The sequence below is a fragment of the Budorcas taxicolor genome, chromosome 11 (assembly GCF_023091745.1).
Source record: "Budorcas taxicolor isolate Tak-1 chromosome 11, Takin1.1, whole genome shotgun sequence".
In the NCBI taxonomy this organism is placed as follows: domain Eukaryota; kingdom Metazoa; phylum Chordata; class Mammalia; order Artiodactyla; family Bovidae; genus Budorcas; species Budorcas taxicolor.
This window is the reverse complement of record NC_068920.1, coordinates 70,538,590-70,563,482: the sequence shown is the minus strand read 5'-3', so window position 1 is coordinate 70,563,482 and position 24,893 is coordinate 70,538,590. Positions and strand designations below refer to the sequence as shown.

Sequence of the window (24,893 nt, the reverse complement as noted above, 5' to 3'; positions counted from 1 at the left end):
TAGCTTGGAAATGAAGCGGCTATTCAGACAGAGGACATGAGAAGAGCGGGAAGCCCAGGACTGTGGACAGGTCTACAAGCTTGAGGACCTTGTTAGGTGGAGCGGGTCTTGTTGGGTGTCCCTCCAGGTCCAGGCTGAGTTCCCAAGGTCCAGGGACTGGCAGAGGGAATCAGGAAAGGAGACAGAGGTTTCAGAAGAGGCTTATGCTGTTCTGGGCCCGCAGGTGACTCAGCCCAGGGGTTAGGAGCGTGTGTGAGGGGCAACAGGTGAGGAGAGTACACGGGATTGCTTTACCAGTGGGGATGGCATTTCCCTCTGGTTTTCAGCTGACCTGGGCTTGCACCAGACCAGGCACAATTGCATCCATTTTGGGGATACTGCCCTGGGGTGGCGGGCAGCAGGGCCTAAGTAGGGAGGTGCGGAGGGAGGCGGCCCACTGCCATTCTTGGTATGGTTCTCTCTCCAGGAGCAGAGCTCCATCTGGCCTCACTCTGGGCAGCTTATAAGGCCTGGTGTGAGTTTTGTTTATGCAAGTGCAGCATAAAAGGAACAAATCCGCCAGCACCGAGGCTGCTGCCTCTGGAGTCCTTTTGCATACATTTTTTCAAATGATAATTCACTCTACCCAACCCCCTTCTCCACCCTCCCCACCCCCAAGGCCGATTTATTGAAAAAACCACCTTATATGGTAATATTGCTAACACACCGTCAGCTGGCCTTTTTAGGGACTCTGTTTAAAGAAGATCCGCCTCTGGGGTTTTATATTGCTCTGGTATTTATGCCAAAGACACACCAGCCCTCAGTCACTGGGAGAAGGATCGCTCCTACACTCGGTGAGTACTATACAGCCTCTGCTGTCTCTGTCTTTCTGGGGCTGCCTGGCCCCCTGGGTGCAGGAGGCGCCTTCAGATTGGCCTGGCTTCCGTGACGCTGGCCTAGGTCACACGTCAAGGCCCTTGGTGTGCAGTGGTGCCTGCAAGCACACTGCTGCCTGCCAGTAGAAGGCATTTCTGGCCGTGGGGCATCCTAGGGCAAGGGCAGCACAGAATTCGGCTCCCTGCCCTCTTAACTAGGTGCTGGGTGGAATATGTTACCTGCACTCTCTCTCTTCTCACTGCTCGCCGGGGCCAGTGCAGGTCTATACCGTGTCCTTTGTCATGGCTCAGAATGTCTGGGAGGCTGTTTAGGGGAGCAGATGCTTTTCAGAGAAATGACTTCCTAGGGCATTTAAATCCAAACCAGTCATAACCCTTGTGTCTGTGAGATGTCTTTTTGGGGATGGGTGAGTACTTTCTTCAGACCACCTCTTGTCTCTCTGACTTCTGATTCATGCTTGGCTAAGCGTTTTCTCAGTCTTGAAGGCTCCAGGGTCATTGGAGGATGCAACAAATCAGAAGTAGGGTGGGGTAAGTGTCCCGGGGCATCATGTGATTTCAGGGCTAGAAGGAAGTGGAACCGTCTATTAACAATTCATTCTCCGATGAAGACACTGAGACCTGGGGAAGTTAAGACCCTCACCCAGCTGTGAGACCACCACCAATGTCATTGTCTTCCCCCAGTGACACACACAGACAGACACATGAGCATCAATAATTAAGAGGAAAATAGACCAAGGGGCTGTGTCAACTTTTGTGATCAAACTCTGCTAACATGTCTTTACAGCTGAGGCTGGCCGGTGTAGTGGTGCAGGCCTTGGAGACAGACTACCCAGCAATGGAAGTAATAGTAATAATATCTCCCTGGCAGTGCTATTGTGAGGATTAAATGAAATAATATTTGTAGAAAGTTCCCAGCTCAACACTGTCAGGGCCTGGCCCTGAGTGCTCAGACCTTAAATATCACCTGGACAGCTTGCTGAAACAGATTGCCTTATCCCAGATTCTGACTCAGTAGACTGGGGTGGGAGCTGATAATTTCCACTCCTAATAAACTCCCAAGTGAGGCTGAGGTGGCTGGTCTGGGACCATACTTTGCACAGAGAGGCTTTAAGCTCTTGCTTTAACCATTTGAATGGGTTTAGAGTTTGAGGTTAGCCCTTGGGCTGCAGAGAGACAGAGATTCCTGTGACAGAGATGGAGGGGAACTAGAAGAAATCTAATGAGCAGATATTATATGTCACACCTGGGAAACCAGGATGGGCAATATGACATCATGACCTTGAAGCTAGATTTCTTTCCTCCTTCCCTTTGTTCATTCTAGCAACATTTCTTGCGCACTTGTTATGTAAGCAGGCCTTGTCCCTGCAGAGTAGGGGCTCTGCAATCACTAGGAGAGACTAATGAAAACCATGGAAAAGATAAATATATGAAAGGGGTAAAGCCCAGGAGCCCCTCACCCAGCCCAGGAGTTATCAGGGAAGGCTTCCCTGAAGAAGTGGTACCTAACCTGGGTCCTAAAGTCGGGATAGTCCCAGAACAGAGGATAGTCCCAAAGACCACTTTGGGACTGTTTAAGTGGCTCAGCTCCACTGAATATAGATTTCAAGACAGCAAGCAGGGAGTTCTAAGGTCAGAAGAGAAGGCGGGGCCAGATTACTACGGCTTTCCATTGCTACTGCTGCTGCTGCTGCTGCTGCAGCTGCGTTGCATCAGTCATATCCAACTCTGTGTGACCTCATAGACGGCAGCCCACCAGGCTCCCCTGTCCCTGGGATTCTCCAGGCAAGAACACTAGAGTGGGTTGCCATTTCCTTCTCCAGTGCATGAAAGTGAAAAGTGAAAGCGAAGTCGCTCAGTTATGTCCAACTCTTTGAGACCCCATGGACCGCAGCCTCCCAGGCTCCTCTGTCCATGGGAGTTCCCAGGCAAGAGTACTGGAGTGGGGTGCCATCGCCTTCTCCACTAAACTAAAGGACTGGGCAATGGGGCATCGCAGAATGGTAACAGCAAGAGGTCTGCCCCCTGAAAGGACTGCTCGGGCAGCTGTGAGGGGAGTGGGCTGGAACAGGGCAAGACTGCTGCAGCAGTGCGCTGGTCCCAGTTGGTGCACAGATGCAGAGATAAAAGGCCTGAGGCTTGAGGGGAAGGAGCAGGGAGCACTGGGGAACCGGGTTCTGTCCTGGGTTGGGGTACGAGTCTCTGAGGGGCCAATCCAACCAGAGGACATTGATGAAGATGGCAGTCTCAGAGATGGAGTTGAGGTGCCAGGGCCGTGGGGCTCAGGAGAGGGGTCAGGCCTAGATCTGAGCAGGGGGAGAGAGTGGCCAGGATAAAAGTCAGAACAGCAAGTCCAAACGGCAGATTCCTAAGGACCAGAAGGGTTACGAGCAAGAAGCCATTTTTAATTTAATTAGTATTAACCAAGTCAAGGTACCCTGAAGTTAATAAGAGGTGCCACTAGAATTTTCCACCGTAGGAATGTTCCTCGTGCAATCATTGTATGGATACATGCATTTGCAGATTATAATAGGCAGCTGCTTAGCTGTCAACTGAAGCCCTCACTCGGATCTATTTCCCCAACTATTACTTGAAATCTCACTATATTTGAGAGGCTTTCCTTTTAGGACTCAAACTTTTCACTGAAATGAAAATGCCTTTGGGAACTGGCATAAATTCAACCTTCCTTTCAATAATCATTGATTGGTGAAGCAGAGCCTTCATCTCCTTCCAGTGTGGCAGACTTCATCCTGAGAGCAAGTTCTAATGGAGAAGATAAGAGAGATAACAAGAATTATTATTTTTCAGTCCTTTACAACAGGGATTGGGAAACTTTTTCTGTAGAGAACAAAATAGTAAATATTTTGGGCTTTGTGAGTCTAAAGGTCTCTCTCACAACTACTCAACTCTGCCATTGTACTGGAGCAGCCATGAACAGTATGTAAATAAATGGGTGTAGTTGTGTTCCAATAGAACTTTATTTATTATTTGATTTCATATAATTTTCTTGGGTATTAGAATCTTATTCTTCGATGTTTTTGCAACCATTAAAAAATATCAAAACCATTCTTAGTTCAAGGGTCTCACAAAAACAGGTGTTGTAGTTTGTAGACTACAGGGTCCTGAGTTTACTGACCCTGATTTGCACTTTATAAAGCACTTCATTTCCATTATTTCATTTGATCCATTGTCCCGGGAGATAGATGTCGCCATTTCCATTTTACAGTTGAGGAAACTGAAGGCCAGAGAGGGAGCTGTGGGACTGAGCCATGGGAAGGGGCACCCGAAGGGAGGTGAGAAAAGAAAAGAGGGCGGGAGAGAACTCTGAAACCAGACCTTCAGAGTGAGGGTGGGGAGCTCTCATCCTGTTCTCTGATTTGCTTGGGGGTGACCAGGGGCACGTGTGGGTGAGCAAATCCTTTGCACTCATTATGTCTTTGGGTTTTGGCCACTTTTGGGGGAGGAGTGGGGAGCTGTGTTTCTAACTCTGTGAAATCCTCAATGAAGGCCAGATGTAGTACGTGTTGAAAGGGCCAGAACAGTGTGCTTGGGTTTTCTGCGAGTGCAAAGTGATCGTGACCCAGGAAACCACAGTGACGTTGGCTCTGGTTCAGCTGACATGCTCGAGTCTAGCCACAAATTACCAGCAAGCGGCTGAGTGAGGTTTAGAATTTCCCCCAGCGGAGACCTTCCAGGAGAGGCTGGCTCCAGGGTCCAAGCCTTCCCCCAGAGGGCCCCCGCCGCCAGCTGCTCTCCCCCTGCGTTCACCTCCCTCGCTTCTCATTTGGTTCCAACTTCAAAAAAAAAGCAGATCTGAGTGCACCTCAAGTGCTGCAGAATGGCACGGCTGACAGCTTGAAGTCGCTCTGTGGCTTGTCTCAGCTGCTGGGAAATGAAGTCCAACACTCTTTCTTCCTGTGAGTGCAGAACTTCGGGGGGAGACAATAGGGTTCACCGAAAAGCCAGCCCGGCTTGAACTACAGGTCACCCGAGAGAGGGGACCCCAGAGGGAGACAGTCACAGACGTGCAGCTTGGCTTCTTGGTCACCTTTGGAGGTTGTTTTCTCCCCAAGGTGGACCACCTGCGAGAACAAGGAAACCCAGCGCTCTGTGACCCGCTTGTGAAGAAGACTGTCCCTTCGTGGCTCTAAATCATGTGACCGAGCTGCCTGGGACTGTGGGAACTGGGAGTTCAGCTCTCAGGGGCAGAGCAGACTGTCACGGCGGAGCCCAGGCAGGTGGTGGGACTGTCATCCGACGTTTACTGAGCCTCTGCTTCGAGCTGCACACCGGCACGGGGGCCGTAAACGCAAATCTAGATCTTGGCATGGCACGGGAGGGGCGCAAAGGCTCCGGGAGAGAAAAGAACACTGACCCTTTTGTTTTAGGGCTTTTGCTGCCAGCAGTGCTAGGGAGACAGAGAGGCAGAAGCAAAAACACCAAACATGGAGAAGTTGTGTGGGTGTCACTGAGGTGCTGGGGAAGGGGCAAGCCCAGGCTTTGGAGCCTCATGGGCTGCGGCCAGCCCTACCTCTCCCAGTGAGCGGCCTGAGAGCTACGTCCTTTCACTTTTCTGAGATTTGGTTTGCTTATCTATAAGTTAGAACTAAGGATATCTTCACTCAGGGCTTCTGTGAGGATTAAATAGATAATATGTGTGAAAGGCCTTCAAATTTTAAAAATCAAAGATGTGTTTTTACCAAAAATCCAAATACAGAATATACTGTTTCACCTAACAAGACAGCCTGCTCCTTTTCCAGGGCAGTAAATATTCTGCTCTATTATAGGTAGGTTTCTGGCAACTAGTTAACCAGCATTTTATTTATTAGTCAATAACTTTTTTGGCATTAAAGTGGGCCAAATCTTTGCACTCACCCAAGGATAAAAATGGGCTTCCCGGGTGGCTCAGCTTGTAAAGAATCTGCCCGCAATTCAGGAGACCTAGGTTCAATCCCTGGGTTGGGAAGATCCCCTGGAGAAGGGAAAGGCTATCTACTTCAGTATTCTGGCCTGGAGGATCCCATGGACTGTATAGTTAATGGGATTGCAAACAGTTGGACACACTTCCACTTTCACTTTCAAGGATAAATTGCTAGAAGTGTATTTGTGAAAAGACGTGCATTTTTTAAGACTTTTGATAAGTATTTGTGAATTCTCCTTCAGAAAGGTAGTCCTGTTCACCTTGTCAGCTGTGAACGGAAGCTCACCTTCCCGCACCTCTGCTGGCAAGTGTAGTCCTAAAGAGCAGACACAGCTTTCAGGCTGGAGGTGGGGTCAGCGTTTATCCTGGCTCCAGAACACTGCTGACTGTCCACAAGACCCCAGGTCCTTCTCACAGAGGCTGAACAAGAACTTTCACAGTTTGTTATTCAGACTCACCTTCACAACTTCATATTTATCCTGTTAAATTAAACCCTAGTGAATTTAACTTGTTTTTCTCTGCTTTTTGAGATCTTAGATTTTGATCCTTCCAGCCAACACATGTGCTTTATCTGGACATATGATCTGCATGTACTCTCTATTTTCATCCAGTTCATGTATAAAACATGAGAAAGGACCAAGAGTGGAGTTCTGAGGTATATCGTTGCCTCCAGGTTGACAGTGATCTATCAATTAACACCTTTCAGTGACAGTAACTCAGGTAGCTATAAATATGCCTAATTGTTTTATTGTTCGGCCTACATGGCTCTATCAGTAGTGATGTCACAGGAGAACTTGTCAGATGCCAAGATCAAATTAAGCTCAATTTCTCCCACCTTCTCCTTCATTTCCAGCCAGGGAGTCCTGGGGAAAAAAGGAGACTATTTGTTGTTGGTAAACCCTAGTCAGTTATAAGAAATCACTGCTTCTTTATAATGCTTTCTTTAATAGTGCCTTCTGGAAACCCACTTAATCTGGGTATCAAGATTACCTGAGGTTTCAGACATCTGCCTTGTTTCCCTTTTTGAACATTGGAACTTTTGCCACCTCCATCTCCTGACAGCTCTCCATTTCTCCATGGTTCCAGCATGGTAGGTTAGGGAACTTCTCTGCAATCCAGAAACTGTTCACACCAGAGACAGCATTGTTTTGAACAACTAGGTACTTTTTCTTTACATTTTTAAACTTTTTATTTTATATTGGAGTATTGCCAATTAACAATGTAGTGATAGTTTCAGGTGGACAGCAAAGGGACTCAGCCATACATATACATGTATTCATTCTTTGCTAAACTCCCCTCCGATGCAGGCTGCCACATAACATTGACCAGAGTTCCCTGTGCTATACAATAGGATGTTGTTGGTTACCTATTTGCAGTATAGCAGTGTGTACATGTTGATCCCAAACTCCCTATCTCTTCCCCATTGGCAACCATAGGCTCTGAGCAACCGGGCACTTCCCTTCAGTCTCCATCACACCTCAGACCTTCTTGTCTTCTCACCAGTGTTTGTTCCATGCCACTGAGACTGGTGGGCCAAAAAGACTGAAAATGCAATGTCAATACAGAAGCCTGACAGGTGATGGGGGTCAGAGTAGTAAACAGGTTGGGGGAAGCGTGTTCCAGACCCTGCATCTAAAGGTCCAGAAGGGACAGGAGATGACACAGTACAGAGGATGGAAAGAAACGCCACATAGCCTCAGTGAGAAGGCCAAGGAGGGGGTCCAGACAGGAGATGAGTCTGGGGACACAGGCAGGGGCCAGACCTTGTTGGGCCCTGTGGGCTGAGTGAGAAAGTTGGGACTTGTTCTCCATGGCCAAAGGGATCATGAGGGTCAGCAAGGACAAGCAGGGTTGGATTCTAGACGTCCCAGTGGCCTCTCCCCAGGTGTGCACACTGCTTTGAACAGAACAGGAAAGGCTTCCTTTTAGCCTGAAAGTTGTGTGAACAAGCTTTTGCTCAGTCTCTAGGTAGGCTTTGGCATTCGCAGGCCCGGGACTCTTCCTCTTTACTCTGGTCATGGTCTGTCCTGTCCTCCTCCCACGTAAGGTCGTACGGGAGCCGGGGTCCCAGGTGTCTGCAGCAGCTCTCTTCTTCCCCTCCTGCTGCATGTCCTGAACGAAGCTTGGTGGGCTCCGCAGCCACCTTCCCTTTCCACGCCATGTGCCTCTCTTGTCTGGACTCCTATCCCCCTCAGCTGAGACTCTCCCACCTCCCACTCGGGGCTTGCCAGCCGGATAGCGATCTGCACACCGTCTCCTAGACTGCCACTGCTTCTCTTTTGCCACAAGGGTCAAAAATTTGTTGGGTCACTCAAAAAACAGAAAACCTGCACCACATGTTAGAAAAATTAATTTCCTAGTCAGTCTGCAGCCATCCCAATTCAGTATCAGCCCTGGAGGAAGGACTTCTCTGTTTTTTTCCATCTGAAGCGACAGGGGCAGTGAGTCCCATCATGAATTCTCTTGCTTTCCTTGTCCTCCAGGGGCTTCTATCCTTAGGATTGTACATTTCACCTAGAACTGCTCCATCTTTTTTTTTTTCTTAATGATACGTTATGACTGATTTTAATTATAAACTGTACATGGATACAGTCTCCTTGTTAAAAATTAAAACATTACGGCGCTTCTCCTCCCAGTCCCTTTCCCACCTCCAGGTAACTGCTACAATCAGCCTTAGTTTTTTTTTTTTCTCCACCCCCCAGAACTTTTTGCTATGTGTTCATATCCACAAAAAGAAAATTATGGAAAATGCACAATATTTTTTGTGCTTTAAATAAAACTCACTAATTTTTAATGCTGGGCCGTCTATCTGGCAACTTGCTTTGTTCACTCAGCAGAATGGGTTAGAAACTTGTCCCCATTAGTCCATGTTGATCTGCCTGTCCCTTCCCTTAACCTCAGTACAATATTCCACAAGGGGCATTTAGGCAGTGCCAGATTGTACACTGATGTGTTTTTCTGATTAAAGAGTGCCAGTGTTCCCACAACCTAGCCAATAGCTATGATGAAACTTCGAATCTTAACAATGAGATGGGTGAAAATGGTCTTATTTCATTTGCATTTCCTGATAACTAATGAGGCTGATCACCTTTTCAGATAATTGTTGGGTATGTGCATTTCCTTTTCTGTCAATTATCTATTTCATAGTTTTGTGTTTTTTCCTCCTTCGGGGCTATTTACTTTTTCTTATTGATTTATAACAGTTCTTGTATGTAGTAAATGATAACCCTTATTATGTTTATTGCAAGTTTTTTCTGTTTCTTTTCTAAACTTCAAGTCTGTAGAGAGTTTTTCCACTGGATTAACACTTTGTATCTTTTCAGGTCTTTGAGGGGCAGGTGGATTTGTTTGTGAGGGCTGCCATAATGAAGTATCACAGACAGGCTTAGCAAGGGAAATTTTATTTTTTCACAGTTCTGGAGGTTAGAAGTCTGAGGTCAAGGTGTCAGCAGGGCTGGTTTCTCCCGAGGCCGCTCTCCTTCGCTTGTAGATGGTTGTCTTCTTGCTATGTCTTTACATGGTCTTCCTCTGTGTGTATCTGTGTTTTAATTTTCTCTTGTAAAGAGCCATTCTATTGAATTAGGCATATTTGGTACCAGTCGTAATAGATTAATGACCTCATTTTACTCTTAATTATCTCTTTAAAGGCTTTATCCCCAAATACAGATACATTCTGAGGCACTAGGGTTAGACTTCAACACAGAAATTGGGGGGTACACAGTTGAGCTCGAAACAGCAGGGTAGAGAGAGGGAAGAGGCCCAAATGCCAGAGCACAGGGCCGGGTCCTTGCCTGTCCATCTGGAATTATGTCCTAGTTGCCGATGGGGTCAGACCCCAAAGCCGAGAAGATCGCCTCCAACATGATTTTGAGAGGTGGCCACCTACCTCTCTTCTCCCCACTTCCCTAGGTGCTCCAGCCCCTGGTTCACTCGGCCACACTCACCATGTGTGAAGAGGAGACCACTGCGCTCGTGTGCGACAACGGCTCAGGCCTGTGCAAAGCTGGCTTCGCAGGAGATGACGCCCCCCGCGCCGTCTTTCCTTCCATTGTGGGCCGCCCTCGTCACCAGGTATGTGCTCACGTGGACCCAAGGCTTTGAGTTCCTGGGAAGAAGCACTGCATTGTGGCTTCCATGGAGAGCCGTGTGTGTGTGTGTGTGTTTCAAGTAAAGTAAGAGGGAGAAGTGTATGGATGAGCCCTGTTCTCTCAGAAAATGACATTGTTTTAGGACAGAGGAGGGAGATGCCCGCGAGAAATCATCCGTCTTCTCTCCCATCACTTCCCCATTCATCAGCATCTGCCTCACCCTGCCTCCTTCAGTCTGGTTTCCAGTGGGAAAAAAAGGACATTCTTCTTGTCTTTATCCTTGTTCAGAGACTCTCCAATGCCTGAATCCCTCCAAGCAGAACCTCAGCCAATTCCATTCTCCTTCCTTCTTTTTTGCATTGCAGGGTGTGATGGTGGGAATGGGCCAGAAAGACAGCTATGTGGGGGATGAAGCTCAGAGCAAGCGCGGGATCCTTACTCTCAAATACCCCATTGAACACGGCATCATCACTAACTGGGATGACATGGAGAAGGTATTGGTGGCCCCCTCCTGTAATGTGCTCATTTGAATATCATCAAGACCTTCTGCCCTGTCAACTCTTCCTCTACGATGTTTCTCACATCTTTCTTTTCTTCCTGTCCATGCCCCTGGGCATTCCCCAGCCTAAGTTGCCAACATCTCTCACTGGATGATTCCAATGGCTTCCTGACTGATTTCTCTGTCTCCTGTCTCAATCGCCTAATTCATTCTCTGCACTGTTGCAAAGCTTGTCTTTCTAAAACAGACCAACTCATGTCACTTGCCTCCTGGGACTCTTCAGTAGCTCCTCACTGACCAGGTAGGTTCCTAACTCTGTGTCTGGCATCTGAGGACCTGGTCCAGCCGAGGTCCCAGTTTTATCCTTTCCTGCAGCTTTCTTCCCAGCCCAGTACTTGTCCTTCTTTAAAATGCATGGTCCCCTCCAAAAAGGTGAATAACTTCTCCTCTTTATTTTCCCTGTCATGACCTCACACAGGTACATTGATGCTATACTATTATGATGCTTCTCTAGTGAAAAATTTAAGAAAGAATCGCTACTGGTTTCTAGAAGCTTTTTTTCATGTCAGAAAATGGGAGAAGGGGCAGACTTCCCTGATGGTCCAGTGGCTAGGACTCCATGCTTCCACCACAGGGGATGAGGGTTCCGTCCCTGGTCTGGGAACTAAGATCCTGCATGCCGTGTGGTGTGGCCAAAACAACAGCAAAAAATCAAACTTTCACTAGATACCTAGGAAATACTAATATCAGGAACAAAACCACCTGTGAATGATAAATGAAAATAAAATATCTAGAAAAGGAAGATATGGGGGTACTTTTTAAATAGTAGTTTGTGTTCAACAAAATCACATGCAAAATGCTAATAGAACCTTTCTAATATACTTTTCTAATTGAAGTAAAGTTGGTGTACAATATTTCCAATATTCCTTTGATACATTCCACTGACAGTTGTCTGAGAATTCTTGTTTCTGCAATGACTGTCTTTTGAAATGTAACAGAGGGCTTATTGAGCAGCTGCAGTCTTGCAGCTGGGAATAAAGAAAGCTGATTTGAAATCTGTGCTTCACACACACTTTCTCTAAACCTTAAATTCAGTCACTCTGAATGAGAGATAAACAGATAACAAATGCAATTGCTTTTTGTTCCACTCTGTGGGGCAGTTAAAAGCACAGACACTGGAACCAGAGGCAGGGGGATCTGGGAGCAAAAACTCCCTCTAAACCTCAGCTTCCTGATTTGTGGAAATAAAAATACTTTCTTCACTAGGTTGCTTTGAAGGTTGAATTAGGCAAATAGTATAATCCCAAAGCATGGAGCATACTTAATGCTCAACACGTGGCACATATTACTTGTATATGTCTAATAATATCTAATTTAAAAACAATAGACAAAATTTTTATTCACAATAGTAATATGGATTCTTTAAAGAAACTCCTAAAAATACATTGCATGCTTTAAAAGAAAAACTGAATAGGATAAAGCTGTCAAATTTTTTCAAGTAGATTTATAGGCTCATTAAAAGTAAAGTGAAAGTCGCTCAACTATGTCTGACTCTTTACAACCCCATGGACTGTACAGTCCATGGAATTCTCCAGGCCAGAATACTGGAGTGGGTAGCCTTTCCCTTCTCCAGGGAATCTTCCCAACCCAGGGATCGAACCCAGGTCTCTTGCATTGCAGGCGGATTCTTCACCAGCTGAGCCACAAACCTTATAGTGTGGTATGTTACTTGTCTCTTAGTAAACCTTGAGAGGGAGGGGAGGGGAGGAACCATGTCTCATTCATCTAGAATTCCCTGGAATTTGAAGAGCAGGAAGACCATGCAATTGAGGTTAAGTACATCTAGTTTAAACTCTGGCACTTAAATTCAATAGGTGAGGACTGACTTGGGCTCCTCTGTCCATGGGATTCTCCAGCCAGAATACTGGAGTGGGTAGCCTTTCCCTTCTCCAGGGGATCTTCCCAAACCAGGGATCGAACCCAGGTCTTCCGCATTGCAGGTGGGTTCTTTACCAGCTGAGCCCCCAGGGAGGCCCAAGAATACTGGAGTGGGTAGGCTATCCCTTCTCCAGTGGATCTTCCTGACCCAGGAATTGAACTGGGGTCTCTGGCATTGCAGGTGGATTCTTTACCAACTGAGCTATCAGGGAAGCCCTCATTGCCATTCTAATAAAAATCTCACCATTTAAAAAACTTGATAATTTGATAATGTATATACATTATGTATCAGTCACTATATTCAAGCTAATAACATATCTACTACCTCACAGTTTGTTTTTTTTCCTTGTAGGGAGAATGCTTAGGATTTACCCTCTTAGCAAATTTTAAGGACAGTATTGTTACCTCTAGTCACCATGCTAATATATTATGTTAGATCTCCAGGTTTACTCATTCCACATAACTGACCCTTTGTGCACCTTGACCAAGAGCGCCTCCCTTTCCCCTCCCCCTCAGCTCCTGGTAACTCCATTTTTACTGCTTCCTTGAGTTAGACTAAAAATAACACAAGCTTTAATTATGCAAGATAATCATTAAGTGTGGAGAAATAAATAAAATAAAATTTATGAGACTATTATGAATAAGGAAAACTGACAGAAGACTTGCTATATCTGAATATTAAGATATAAAGTTATATAAATTAAAACAATCTGATGCCAGTACAGAAGTAAAAAAGAAATACACAGTAAATGTAACTTCTAAGACCAGAGAGGAAAAAAGGATTATTCAGTGAATTATTCTGTGACAACTGACCCATTATTTGGGTGGCAGGGAATCTGTTTATGGCCCTTACCTCATACAATTTCATTAAACACATCAGTTGAATATAAAAGTTGAATATAGAAAAATTAAAGAGAAAAATACAATATAGTAAGTATGAGTATCAAATTTCTGGTGAAAGAAGTCATAGAAAGAATAACAAATGTGATTTCTTAAAAATCATAATTTCTAGTATGTGAAAAATAAAACCAAATTTAGAAGGCAAACAACAGGTTGCAAAGAAATTTCACAACTAGTGTAATAGAGGATTAATATAAACAACTAATGTAAATTGATCATTAAAAACACAAAGTCTCCACCAGATGAATAAGGGACATGGCCAGACAATTGGCCAAATAGAAATGATTAAAAGTCAAAAATCTGAAAATTATTTGAAAAATTATTTAAAGTTTTATTTAAAAATTTGGAGTAAAACAGCTAGGTGTTATTTTTATCTGTCAAATTATTTCATATTTTAAGAATGAGAACACTGGATGCAGATAAGGGTGAAATAGGCAATTTCTTATTCTAAAGTAAAGACAAAATTAACCTCTTTGTGAGTAATAGAAATCAAGCATTTTCCAGCAGTCACCAATATGGCAACACTCAGGCATGAGGCTGGACCTGACCTGAGAGCTTCAGGTGTGGTGCTGGTGGGTGCTGGGGAAGCGTGCAAGGACCTCAAGATGCCAGCATATACACATGGTCAGTCCAGTCCTTCTTTAGGAGATGCAAAACTCAGAAAACCAATGGTCATTGAAATCATAGAAAAAATTTTGAATGCCTTAGAAAAGACTTTTCTATATATGGAACAGTGACCTTTAGAACAACAGCTGCTTTCCCTGGAATATCGGGAAACTTCATTTTCAGGCATTGCTTCAAGGTTAAACATGATGCTTTGAAGACATACGCATCATTGACTATACTTCCATTTTGTGCACCATAATTTCTTACAGGCTTCTTATAACAGATGCTTTGTGTTTAGGTAATACAAGCCAGGAAAATTGTGTTCTGAGAAGTTCACTGATCGGCATGGCGTGTGGTGTTTTATACCACACTGCTTTGGCTTTTTATAAAAATGGATGTCTGGCAGTCGAGTATACTGTTCCACTGCCACCAAAAGGAAGCGTTTTATTTTATTGGCTGCTGCCTTGTCAAACAGAGATAAAAGCAATGGTGATTCCTCTCATTTTTCAGACAGTCTTTGGGATATTTCATGGTTTTCAGCATTATGCAATATTTGAAAGTACATTTGAGAAAACTGTATGTGAAGATTAACCAAAGAATGAATGGATACTGAATCAGCTGAATGCACTTTTTTTTATAAGGACTCAGGCGCTGCTGAAAGAGTTGAAAGTAATTCTAGATGGACAATTTGTTGTTGTTGCAGAATGCTTGCTTTGCAGTGCTGTGCTGGTCTCTGCCATATATCAGTATGCATTAGTCACAACAGTATGTGCAGCCCCTCTTAGAACTTTTCTTCTTTGGAAAACATCCTGAATAGAAAAAAGAAAATGTAGTGGATACAGAGATAGTTTTCACACGATTATAAAAAAAAAAATCAAGGCTACCCTGAATAGCAATGTGATTAAATATATGATGGTGATGAGATATGATCAACTGTTGTATAAGCATTAAAATAATTTTAAATTCAATTTGTTAAAAATAAATATTTCCTATGAAAAAGAAAATTATTTATTTATATTAACTGAAAAGTGACAGGAAACAAAGTTGAACACAGAAGTGTAATCGTAGTAAGTAATAAATAAATGAAAGCATATGAAGTGAATAAATGATAATAGTAATGAATTTGAAAATACATTAAGATGAAAGATTAGGGAGAGAAAAAAGCCAAAGTGTTAACTGTTTACTAGTAAGTGATAGAAATATGGGGAATTTTTATTCCTCTTAAAGAAATTTTCCTAATTTAAAAATTGTCAACATCTTTAACTTTTAAAGTACTTCATAACTTAAACTTCAAAGTACTTTATAAAAGCTTTTGAAAATGAAATAAAATGAAGTGCAGATGGTTGGACCCAACACCCAGAAAGATTCTGATTTATGGGCCTGGGATACAGCCTGGGGAGCTGCAGCTATAGCAATTATCCCCGCACAACTGAGGCCACATTTGAGGAAACACTGGCATCACCTTATTAAGCCTGATTGCGGTCTCTCCCGTCTCCTGTGACACCTCCACAGCCTGTGGCCTCTGCCTGGGCTGTTTGCTCTGCCTCAGGTGCCCTTCTCAGTCTCTGGAGACCTTCCTTTGCCTTCAGGGCTCTCTCAGATCTCCTAGAAAATGAACTTCTCCTGCCTCTTCCTTCACCTAAATATGAATGTGTCTTTGCATTTTGTCTTTTTGACTGCTTTTCTCCACTCTAGACTTGGAAACTAAGGTTACTTTCAGCACCATCCTAGCGCAAAACCGGAGGCCCATAAATACATGGGTACAATGGACACAAAGGACTCTGTGCCCCACCTCTGAGGAAATCAAAGCCCTGTGTCCCTACCACTCTGCTGAATCCCTCTGAAATAAAGGCTCTTGTTTGCTGTCTGGATCACTCAGAGGGAACTGGACACAGTGGGAAGAAGTAACTTCCTCTAAAACTACCATGCAATGTTTTCAGAATCTAATATTGTGCCCTGTAACTATTAAATATTCAATATGTAGAAGTAAACTACCAGGCTTCCCCGGTGGCTCAGACGGTAAAGAATCTGCCTACAGTGCAGAAGACTTCGGCTCAGTCCCTGGTTTGGGAAGATTCCCTGGAGGAGGGCATGGAAACCCACTCCACTATTCTTGCCTGGAGAATCCCATGGACAGAGGAGCCTGGCGGGCTACAGTCCATGGGGTCACAAAGAGTCGGACGTGACTGAGCGACTAAGCACAGCACACATGTAGAAGTAAAAAAAAGAACTAGCTTCACCTAAAGCAGTGATTCTCAGCCAGGATAATTTTGCCCCCCGGGGGCATCTGGCAACTTCTGGAGACATTTGTGCTCCTCACAGCTGGACAGGTGCTACTGGCATCTAGCGGGTGGAAGCCAAGGATGCTGCTAAACATCCCATAATGCACAGGTCAGCCCCCACGATGAAGAATTATTGACCTAAAATGTCAAAGCGCTGAGGCTGAGAAACCCTGCTGTGAACAGCCCAGTCAATAATAGACAGTGGCAGTCCATGCATATCTGTCAGGCTTCAACAGGAGACAGTATACACTCAGCTGGGGTTCTGAATTAATTTAAGGCAGGACTACTTACAGAGGTGTGAGCAGGTTAGGGAACCAGAAAGAGAGGCAGAGACACCAGAGTACCAGCAGCAGGGGAAGCTCTTAGAGCTGGAAGGCTGAAGGGCAAGGGCGGCGAGACTAGAGGTGAGTGAGAGCTGGAGCCTGAAGAGGGGCCGCACAGCGTGTGCTCAGGGAGACCTCAGCTTGGCCAGGAGGGCGCCCTGCCCTCCTCTCGCCTCGCACTCTGCAACCCCTTGCTGGTATCTTCGATCAGCCAAACACAGCCAGAAGCCAGAGAGCTGCAGTATACCTGGTGCCTCGGAGTGCAGGGGAGACGAGGGAGCAGAGTAAAGAGGACCCAAGGTCAGATGGAAATAATCAACACACTGAGTATGCTGGCCCTAGGTCTGAGTCCTGTCTGGGGCCCTGATGAGAAGGAATATACCCTTGAAAGAGCGATCAGAAATTCCCGGTATTGACGGGCCTCCTCTCCAGATCCAGTCTGTTCTGAGACCATCAAGCCATCCTCCCCCAGTACGGACATGCCAGTTGGAACTTCCCCACCCACTGAGAGTCTGCTGGACTCATCTGACTTTTCTCCCAACCAGATCTGGCACCACTCCTTCTACAATGAGCTGCGGGTAGCCCCTGAGGAACACCCCACCCTGCTCACGGAGGCTCCTCTGAATCCCAAGGCCAACAGGGAGAAGATGACCCAGGTAAGAGGCCAGGAAGACCTGAGTACCAGCGCAGGAACACACATGGACGCTTGGCCAGATTCTTTTTCCCAACAATGCATCAATGCAAAGGAGTTTTTTGAGGACCTGCTGGGCATGCAGTCCACGCCAGAACCCATGGAAGGTGGGAGCGGGGTTAACAGGCACATGTCCCCCCATAATAAAATTACCAACCATTCTGTGGGCCAAGAGAGCTGTGATTTCTGATAGTCTTCTGTTCTGCATTGTTCCTTCAGATCATGTTTGAAACCTTCAACGTCCCCGCCATGTACGTCGCCATTCAAGCTGTGCTCTCCCTCTATGCTTCTGGCCGCACAACAGGTAAGTAGCCCTGTAATCTGTTCCCTTTTTGACTTGAGGGGAAGAAAGGGAAAACTGGGCTCCTGGAGAGATTCCTGTTCAGAGGAATCAAAGGGTCAGCCAAAGTCCAACGAAAACCTGGGTGAGGGATAACAGAGGTAAGCCCCGGTAGAATACAGGTGCAAGTCCACCCAGTATAGCTGAAGAGAATCTACATGAGCAAATCATGACCGCAAGGGCCATTTCCATCACAATAGTTAGTCCGGGAGCTTGTGCACACTTTCCAACAGTACTGAAATGTTTCTGCTCACGAAGCAGCAATGGCAGAATCTGTGATGGTGGGTGTATAAGTATGAGGTGGCCTTGGCATAGAAAACTCAGGGAAAACAGAGGGAACTTCAAAACGCAGTGATTTTTAATAAGGGCTTGACAGCTAGGAAATGGCAATCCACTCCAGTATTCCTGCCTGGAGAGTTCTGTGGATTGAGAAGCCTGGTAGGCTACAGTCCACGGGGTCGCAAAGAGTCGGACACGACTGAGCGACTTCACTTCACTTTGACAGTTTCCAGAAACATCTGTCAAACATTCATTCATGTATCCATTGGTTTGTCCATTTATTCATCCATTCAAATATTCTCCAATACTTCACACCATGTGCCAAACACTGCAGGCCATAGGCACACACTGGGAAACACGACAGATCAGCCATGTTGCAGTGAACACAGTCTAGAGGAGGAGAAGAAAGCAAAGGGTAATTTCACTGCACGTGATAAGGACAGCGACGGGGAAATGCAGGTACACACAGTTTTGTATCCTGCGCCTTGCGCTTGGTTTTATGCTGTGGATGTCATGCTCACACGCCACATGGTAGTCATTGTGTCTAATGCTTCCATGATTGGTTGACTGATTTTACCATTTCTGTAATGCGGAACCTTTAGGTTGCCTCCAATTTTTGCTTATTATAAGTTATGCTGTAACCAACGTCCTTGTATAAGAGTAAGCTACTGATCTCTGGACATTTATTTTGGATCTGCCCTTTACTGAGACACCTTATTAACTCTAATGGTTTCTCAGTTGGTCCTCTCAGGTCTTTTAAGTATGGGCTACAGTCCATGGGATCTCAAAGAGTCAGACATGACTGAGCAATTAACATACACACCACTTTATCTGCAAATAATGATGATCCTCTTTCCTTTTGATAATAATACCTCTTATTTCTATTTTTTGTCATATTGCATTGGCTAGAACATCCAGGACAATATTAAATAATAATAATATAGTAACAATATCGTAATGTTTCCCCATCAATTATATGGCTGTTGGATCAAGAGGGATTTCTTATCATGTTGAGAAAACTTACATCCTTTCATGGTTTACTAAAAGTTTCATCAGTAGAGAATGTTCATTTTTTTTCAAGCTGGTTTTTATAGCCCTTTAAGTGCTAACATTCTAATTGCATGAGCGCATATGTTAGTTTGATGCCTGAAGGATATGCAAATTATTCACTCTAACTTAAAGAATGTGCATCCTAGATGCCAATTGACAAGTATGCATTTTTGTGAAAGTGTTTCAAGGAATATAAGAAGAGGAGATGTTTCATTTGCCTTCCAGAAGCCTACAGTTTCATTTGGGAAAATAAACTGACATACACAAAAAATATGATTGATAATTCTCACAATGGGTGAATTTTCCAGCTGCTAAAGAAAAATATGGTTGCTGAGGATCATTTGGTGACAGGTCCCAGAAAGAAACAGATGGAAAAAATAAAGGGTTTCATAGGCCTTATCTCCTCTGTCTTTAGGCATCGTCCTGGATTCAGGGGACGGTGTCACCCACAATGTTCCTATCTACGAGGGCTACGCACTGCCTCATGCCATCATGCGGCTTGACCTGGCTGGCCGCGACCTCACGGACTACCTCATGAAGATCCTCACAGAGAGAGGCTATTCCTTTGTGACCACAGGTACCCATCCTCTTTCTGGACTTGACTTGAGCTCAGAACCAAATCTGATCTAGGACCAGAAACTCTCATGAGTAATGAGAAGTCAGTGGCCCTGTGTCCTCAAACTCTCTTCGGGTAGATAGGGAGGCCATAAGCTGGGGTTGGGGCCCTGGACCAGACCAGATAGTCAGGGGAGCCTCTTTCAAGGGACAAGTTTCCCAACCAAGACACCCTGGGGAGGGGTACCAGGCTTAGACCTACTCATTCTGAGAAGTGCATGTCTTCACCCTCCTTTAACTGCGTTCACAGCACACCCTCCTTCCCCAGGAAGGAGGATCAGAGCTAGTTTTTATGGGGCTGAATGGTGGCAAGACTGGTGGTGCATTTCATTACCTAGAAGTGTTTATGGTTTTAGGACAAATGGAATAACTAAGGTCTGAATTTCTAAGGGGAAGTGGCCCCCAGGGCAGGAAGAATTTATAGGTAGGGGCCTTCCTAGATTCTGTACAATCTCAGCGTATAAGCCTCCATCTAGATGGGAGATGTGTCCTGCAAGGCCCTCAGGAAGGCCTGCAGCTTTGTCAAGACAGAGTGATAAGAGCTAGATGAAAAGTACATGCAAAGTTTTGCTTGAGAATCAGGCAAATCTTGAGACTGAATCCAAAGGACAAGAAAGAAGGAAGTTAGTTTTCATGGAGACCAAAATGGGACAACCAAACTGGCAGAGCCGCGTATCTACCGTCTGTCATTTCTACTCTTTCTAGCCGAGCGAGAAATTGTGCGAGACATCAAGGAAAAGCTGTGCTACGTGGCCCTGGACTTCGAGAATGAGATGGCCACGGCAGCCTCCTCTTCCTCCCTGGAGAAGAGCTACGAGCTGCCAGATGGGCAGGTCATCACCATTGGCAATGAGCGCTTCCGTTGCCCAGAGACCCTCTTCCAGCCCTCGTTCATTGGTGAGGCTCTGCCTTAGTTCCGGCCAATCACACACACAGTTTATTGTTTATACTTACCCATATTTTTCCAGAAAGGGCTGAAAATACATGAACAATACAACTAGATAAAATCTAATTTTAAATAAAAGGGTAAGGAAACCAAAATAAAGGAAAAATGGGATGGGAATATAACATGAAACTAAGAATGAGGTTAAAACACAAAACTCTTCTTGAATTCTCACCATTTAGATCACAGAGTCTGAAATCTATAGGAGTAAACAGAGTGGGTTGGGGGGTCAGACCTGGTTTTAAGTCTTGATTCTGGTCCTTCAAGCACTATACCTTGGGCATGTTACCTTCTTCAAATCTCAGTTTTTTTATCTACAAAGTAGAAATCGTGATAGTACCTACTAGATGGGGATTAAATAAGATAATGTTTAATACAAGGATAACTATCATCTTGAGAAGTATATAAGAGAAAGGCCTGTTAGCAAACGTTGACATACAATGTAGTGGTAAATAGCAAACTGGATAAAGTGCTATAGGCCTAAGAAATCAGGTAAGGCTTCTCATAAAGCTGAATCTTTGAACAGAACCTTGAAGAATGAGCATTACCTTATGGTATCTGGGGATGGAAGGAGTGCAAAGTGGGGAATGGCATGCAAGGCAGATGGAAAGCTTGTGAAAATTATGGAATATGTACACATCATATTCTATTTGGGACATCATAGGTGAAGTGTGTGTGTGTGTGTATGTGTGTGTGTGCATGCATTCACACATGGAAAATTGAAGAGAACTACTGGGTCACACAAAGGGCATGGGTGTTGATCATATCAGCAATTTCAAATCCCCTGGAAGTCTTTAAGCAGCAGAGTAGAGAAGTCAGAATTTCAGCTTAGGAAGATTCCTCTGTCTACAGTGTGGAGTAATACCACATGGAAAAAGACTGGAGGTGGGGAAACTCAGGTATGTGGGCATGAGCTGTTTTGGCAGGCAGGACCTTTTACTGTGGAAGATCTTGGTTGCAGACAAAGGTGGCTAGATGTCAACTAGTAGGCAAACATGCTATGATTGTTGTGTCCTTAGAGTGGGATATTTTTTGGCTATAACTGACTATAACATGGAAGAACCTTGAAATCATTGTGCTAAGTGAAGTGAGCCAGACATGAAAGAACAAAGATTGTACGGCTTCATTTATATGAAATGTCCAGAATAGGCACATCTATAGCGATTGAAAACAGATTAGTGGTTGCCTAAGGCTGGGAAAGTGGAGATGGGGAAAATGGAGAGTGTCTGCCAATGGGTATAGAGTTTATTTGAGGGGTGCTAAACACGTTCCAAAATTAGACTGTGGTGACGGTTGTACAACTCTTTACAGTAAACTCTACCTTAAAGGGGTGAGCATCATGGTGCATGAATTATATCTCAATAAAGTTGTAAAAAAAGTGATACAATGGAAGCGTCCCTCTAGAAATATTGTCATCAGGCAGCAGTGTGAACGATCACCCAGAACAGGGGAAAGTCAAGGCAGGGCAGTGACCAGTTAGAGGTCTGATCTTACAGTCCAGTAGGGAAGTGACTGAGGCAAATCAGGGTAGCTGTCCCAATAGAAGGGTCACCTGAGGAGCTGTAGGTGTGGGGTGGTGGGTCCTGACCAGATATCATGGTCTCTGCTAGGCATGGAGTCAGCTGGAATTCATGAAACAACCTACAATTCCATCATGAAGTGTGACATTGACATCCGCAAGGATTTATACGCCAACAATGTCCTCTCCGGGGGTACCACCATGTACCCAGGCATTGCCGACAGAATGCAGAAGGAGATCACAGCCCTGGCCCCCAGTACCATGAAGATCAAGGTGGGTGCTACCCTGGCTCTCCTTGTCCTGTTCCTTGTACAAAGACCTGTGTACTTGGGTACATGTGTCCAAGTCAGGCTGCCGGGCCTACAGCTTGGTGTCACCTTTATCCTGGCCTGAGGCAGACTTCATCTTGGGCTGGGCGGGGAGGAGTATGTTCCTGGGACCCTGAACGGGAGACACATTTATCCTGGGCCCTTAAGCACAATCTCATGGACACTGTACAAGAAGGAGGTGAAATGAATTTGGAATGGAGAGAATGTGGAAGGGGTTGAGAAGGAAATGAGGAGATTGAAGAGGGAAAGAGAAGGAAGAGGCAACACCTCACCATCTTTAAACTTTAAAAAGGACCTGGGAAGCCTTTTTAAGGTGAAAGTTCCAGAGAGAGAATGTTGGCTGTAGGACAGGCTACAGGGACATGCCTCGATTCCTGGATAACCTCTGACCTGTCGTCCCATCTCGGCCACAGCCCCCCCACACTGCTGCTCACCTCATAGGCCTCCTCAGCACAGGAGCCCACCTGTCTTACCACCCGTCCCCAGCCCCTGTCTGCAAGCAATCAGACAGACCCTTTCAGGATTTATAGGAACTGTTTTGCTAGTGGGGTTAGAAGAAGAAAGTGAAAAGAAAGTGAAGTCGCTCAGTCAAGTCCGACTCTTTGTGACCCCGTGGGCTACCCCACCAGGCTCCTCCATCCATGGGATTCTCCAGGCAAGAGTACTGGAGTGGGTTGCCATTTCCTTCTCTAGGGGATCTTCCCGACCCAGGGATCGAACCCAGGTCTCCCGCATTGCAGGCAGACGCTTTAGCCTCTGCACCACCAGGGAAGCCTTAGTGGGGTTGGAGAAAGGTAGGCACAAAATAGCGATAACAAATAGGTTGAAAGTTACAGATGCTCATGATAAAGTTGGCCTCTGAGCTGAGGAAGTGTGTTCTATATGTTAATATTCTAAGAACCTTTTCCACAAAGGCCTCCCTGCCCAGGGAAGCAGAATGGGCCACCAGAAAACAGGTGAGCACCTCTGAGCTCTTCTCACCTGGAACCACTGGAGCAGTCATGTTTATTGAGGCCTGCCATATGGTGGGCACTGTGCCAGGCCTTAGGCAGTGGTTTTTTTTACTAAGACCATGTGTCAGGATATCAGACTTAGCCTCACCCCCAGATTCCTCTTCAACAGTTATGGGGTATCACCATCACCTCCACTGACAAACGGACACCAGTGATTTGATGCATATCCCAATTTATGAGCCAATGCCCTGAGTTTAATAACATGGCCAGCTGTTCAGGAGTTTAAGATCTGCTTATTAGACATGCTCAATGGGAGAACAGCTTAAATAAGACCAGAGGAAGGGAAAGGGCACTGCAAGCAGGGGGAAGAGAGTGAGTAAAGGTGCCCAAGGGTGTGTGCGTGTACAAACTCCCCAGCCAAATTGGACAGCAAGACGTGTGGGGGAGATGAGGCAAGCTCCAGAATATGGAAGAAGAGAGTAGGGTGGAAATGGGGCTGAGACTTAGGGCCTCCAGCCCAAGACAGCCCAGAGTTTTCTCACAACTAGAGCTGCCCAGCAATAAAATCCTGTACCTTCTTAGTGGCTGCACCAGTCCTTGAGGTATCTGTCAAAGGAGCCCCGGGGTGACTTTTGTCTGTGTGCAAAAGATAACTTCTAAAGACCCTACTTATTCTGTAATTCCATGATCTCTGCAATTTAGGAAATATGTAGGGAGATTCTTAGGAGACCAGAAAAAATCTGTTTCACATCGGGCATGTTCTAGCATTGGATTCTTAGTCCCTTCAGAAACAGGAGTTAGTTGAAGAGTCATAGTCCTTTTGGATCCACTGTTAGGTGAAGTTCAAAGTTGTCTGACATGGCAACGAATTTCTACAGGCCAAGCTCAGGAACCCCAGTGGCATGTTTGAATTTGAGAACTTCTTAGATACAAAAGACTATTGCGTAGACTGGCTTATACTCCAGAAAGGAGGAATCCCAGCCCAAGCTGCCCATGCATCCAGGCAAGAAAAGAACAGCACTCCCCTTATAGATGTCTGTATTGGTCAGTTATTGCTGGGTAACAGCAACTGTGAAATGTCAGGTCCCATAACAATAAGCATTTATTGTTCATGCATCTGCAGGTCAGCTGGGAGTCAGTTGTTTCGGGTCAAGTTTGGCTAGGCAGTTCTTCAGGTCTAGCCAACTCAGGTCAGGGGTGTATCTCTTACTGTGGGGCTCAGGCTAAAGGGCCAGTAGCTCTTTAAGGGAAGCTCTTCTCATGAAGATGACAGAGACCCAAGAGAGTGTGCCACTTGCAAGACTGAAGCACATTTCTAGCCACTGTGTCGTCTGCTGATATCCCATTGGCCAAAGCAGATAGGGCCCAGCCCATTCTTCTCATGGAGGGGCAGGGGAATGAAGTGGGAGAGAGAGTGACAATCTGAGCAATAGTATGACCTATCACAAGGCTTCTCCTAGTTCCCTTCTGACCACAGGGGCTGTCCTTTCCCAGGGCAGTCTGGCAGTATGATGAGATGATTCCTGGACCACCTTCCCTATACCTTGGCAACTGACCATGATTCACCACCTTTGCTCTTTGCAGATTATTGCTCCCCCAGAGCGGAAGTACTCGGTCTGGATCGGAGGCTCCATCCTGGCCTCTCTCTCCACCTTCCAGCAGATGTGGATCAGCAAGCCAGAGTATGATGAGGCAGGGCCCTCCATTGTCCACAGGAAGTGCTTCTAAAGTCACAGCAGATT

At 45.5% G+C, this 24,893-nt stretch overlaps 1 protein-coding gene and 1 pseudogene across 1 annotated transcript; both read left to right on the top strand.

Annotated features, from left to right (window-relative positions):
* The first annotated feature begins 808 nt into the window (after window positions 1–808).
* Window positions 809–24,893, top strand: ACTG2 (actin gamma 2, smooth muscle). The gene is made up of 9 exons (XM_052647889.1): window positions 809–833; window positions 9,706–9,867; window positions 10,250–10,378; window positions 16,978–17,088; window positions 17,343–17,427; window positions 19,208–19,369; window positions 20,113–20,304; window positions 21,961–22,142; window positions 24,736–24,893. The coding sequence occupies exons 2-9, from the start codon at window positions 9,742–9,744 to the stop codon at window positions 24,877–24,879; spliced, it is 1,131 nt and encodes a 376-aa protein (XP_052503849.1). The 5' UTR covers window positions 809–833; window positions 9,706–9,741; the 3' UTR covers window positions 24,880–24,893.
* Window positions 13,737–14,418, top strand: LOC128055358 (complex I assembly factor TMEM126B, mitochondrial-like; annotated as a pseudogene).

Excerpts from the sequence above, each read along its gene's own strand:
- ACTG2 (XM_052647889.1), top strand. The coding sequence starts at position 9,742 with ATGTGTGAAGAGGAGACCACTGCGCTCGTGTGCGACAACGGCTCAGGC. Across the intron at positions 20,305-21,960 it reads CTTCCAGCCCTCGTTCATTG|GCATGGAGTCAGCTGGAATT; the intron begins GTGAGGCTCTGC and ends GGTCTCTGCTAG. Across the intron at positions 22,143-24,735 it reads CCAGTACCATGAAGATCAAG|ATTATTGCTCCCCCAGAGCG; the intron begins GTGGGTGCTACC and ends TGCTCTTTGCAG.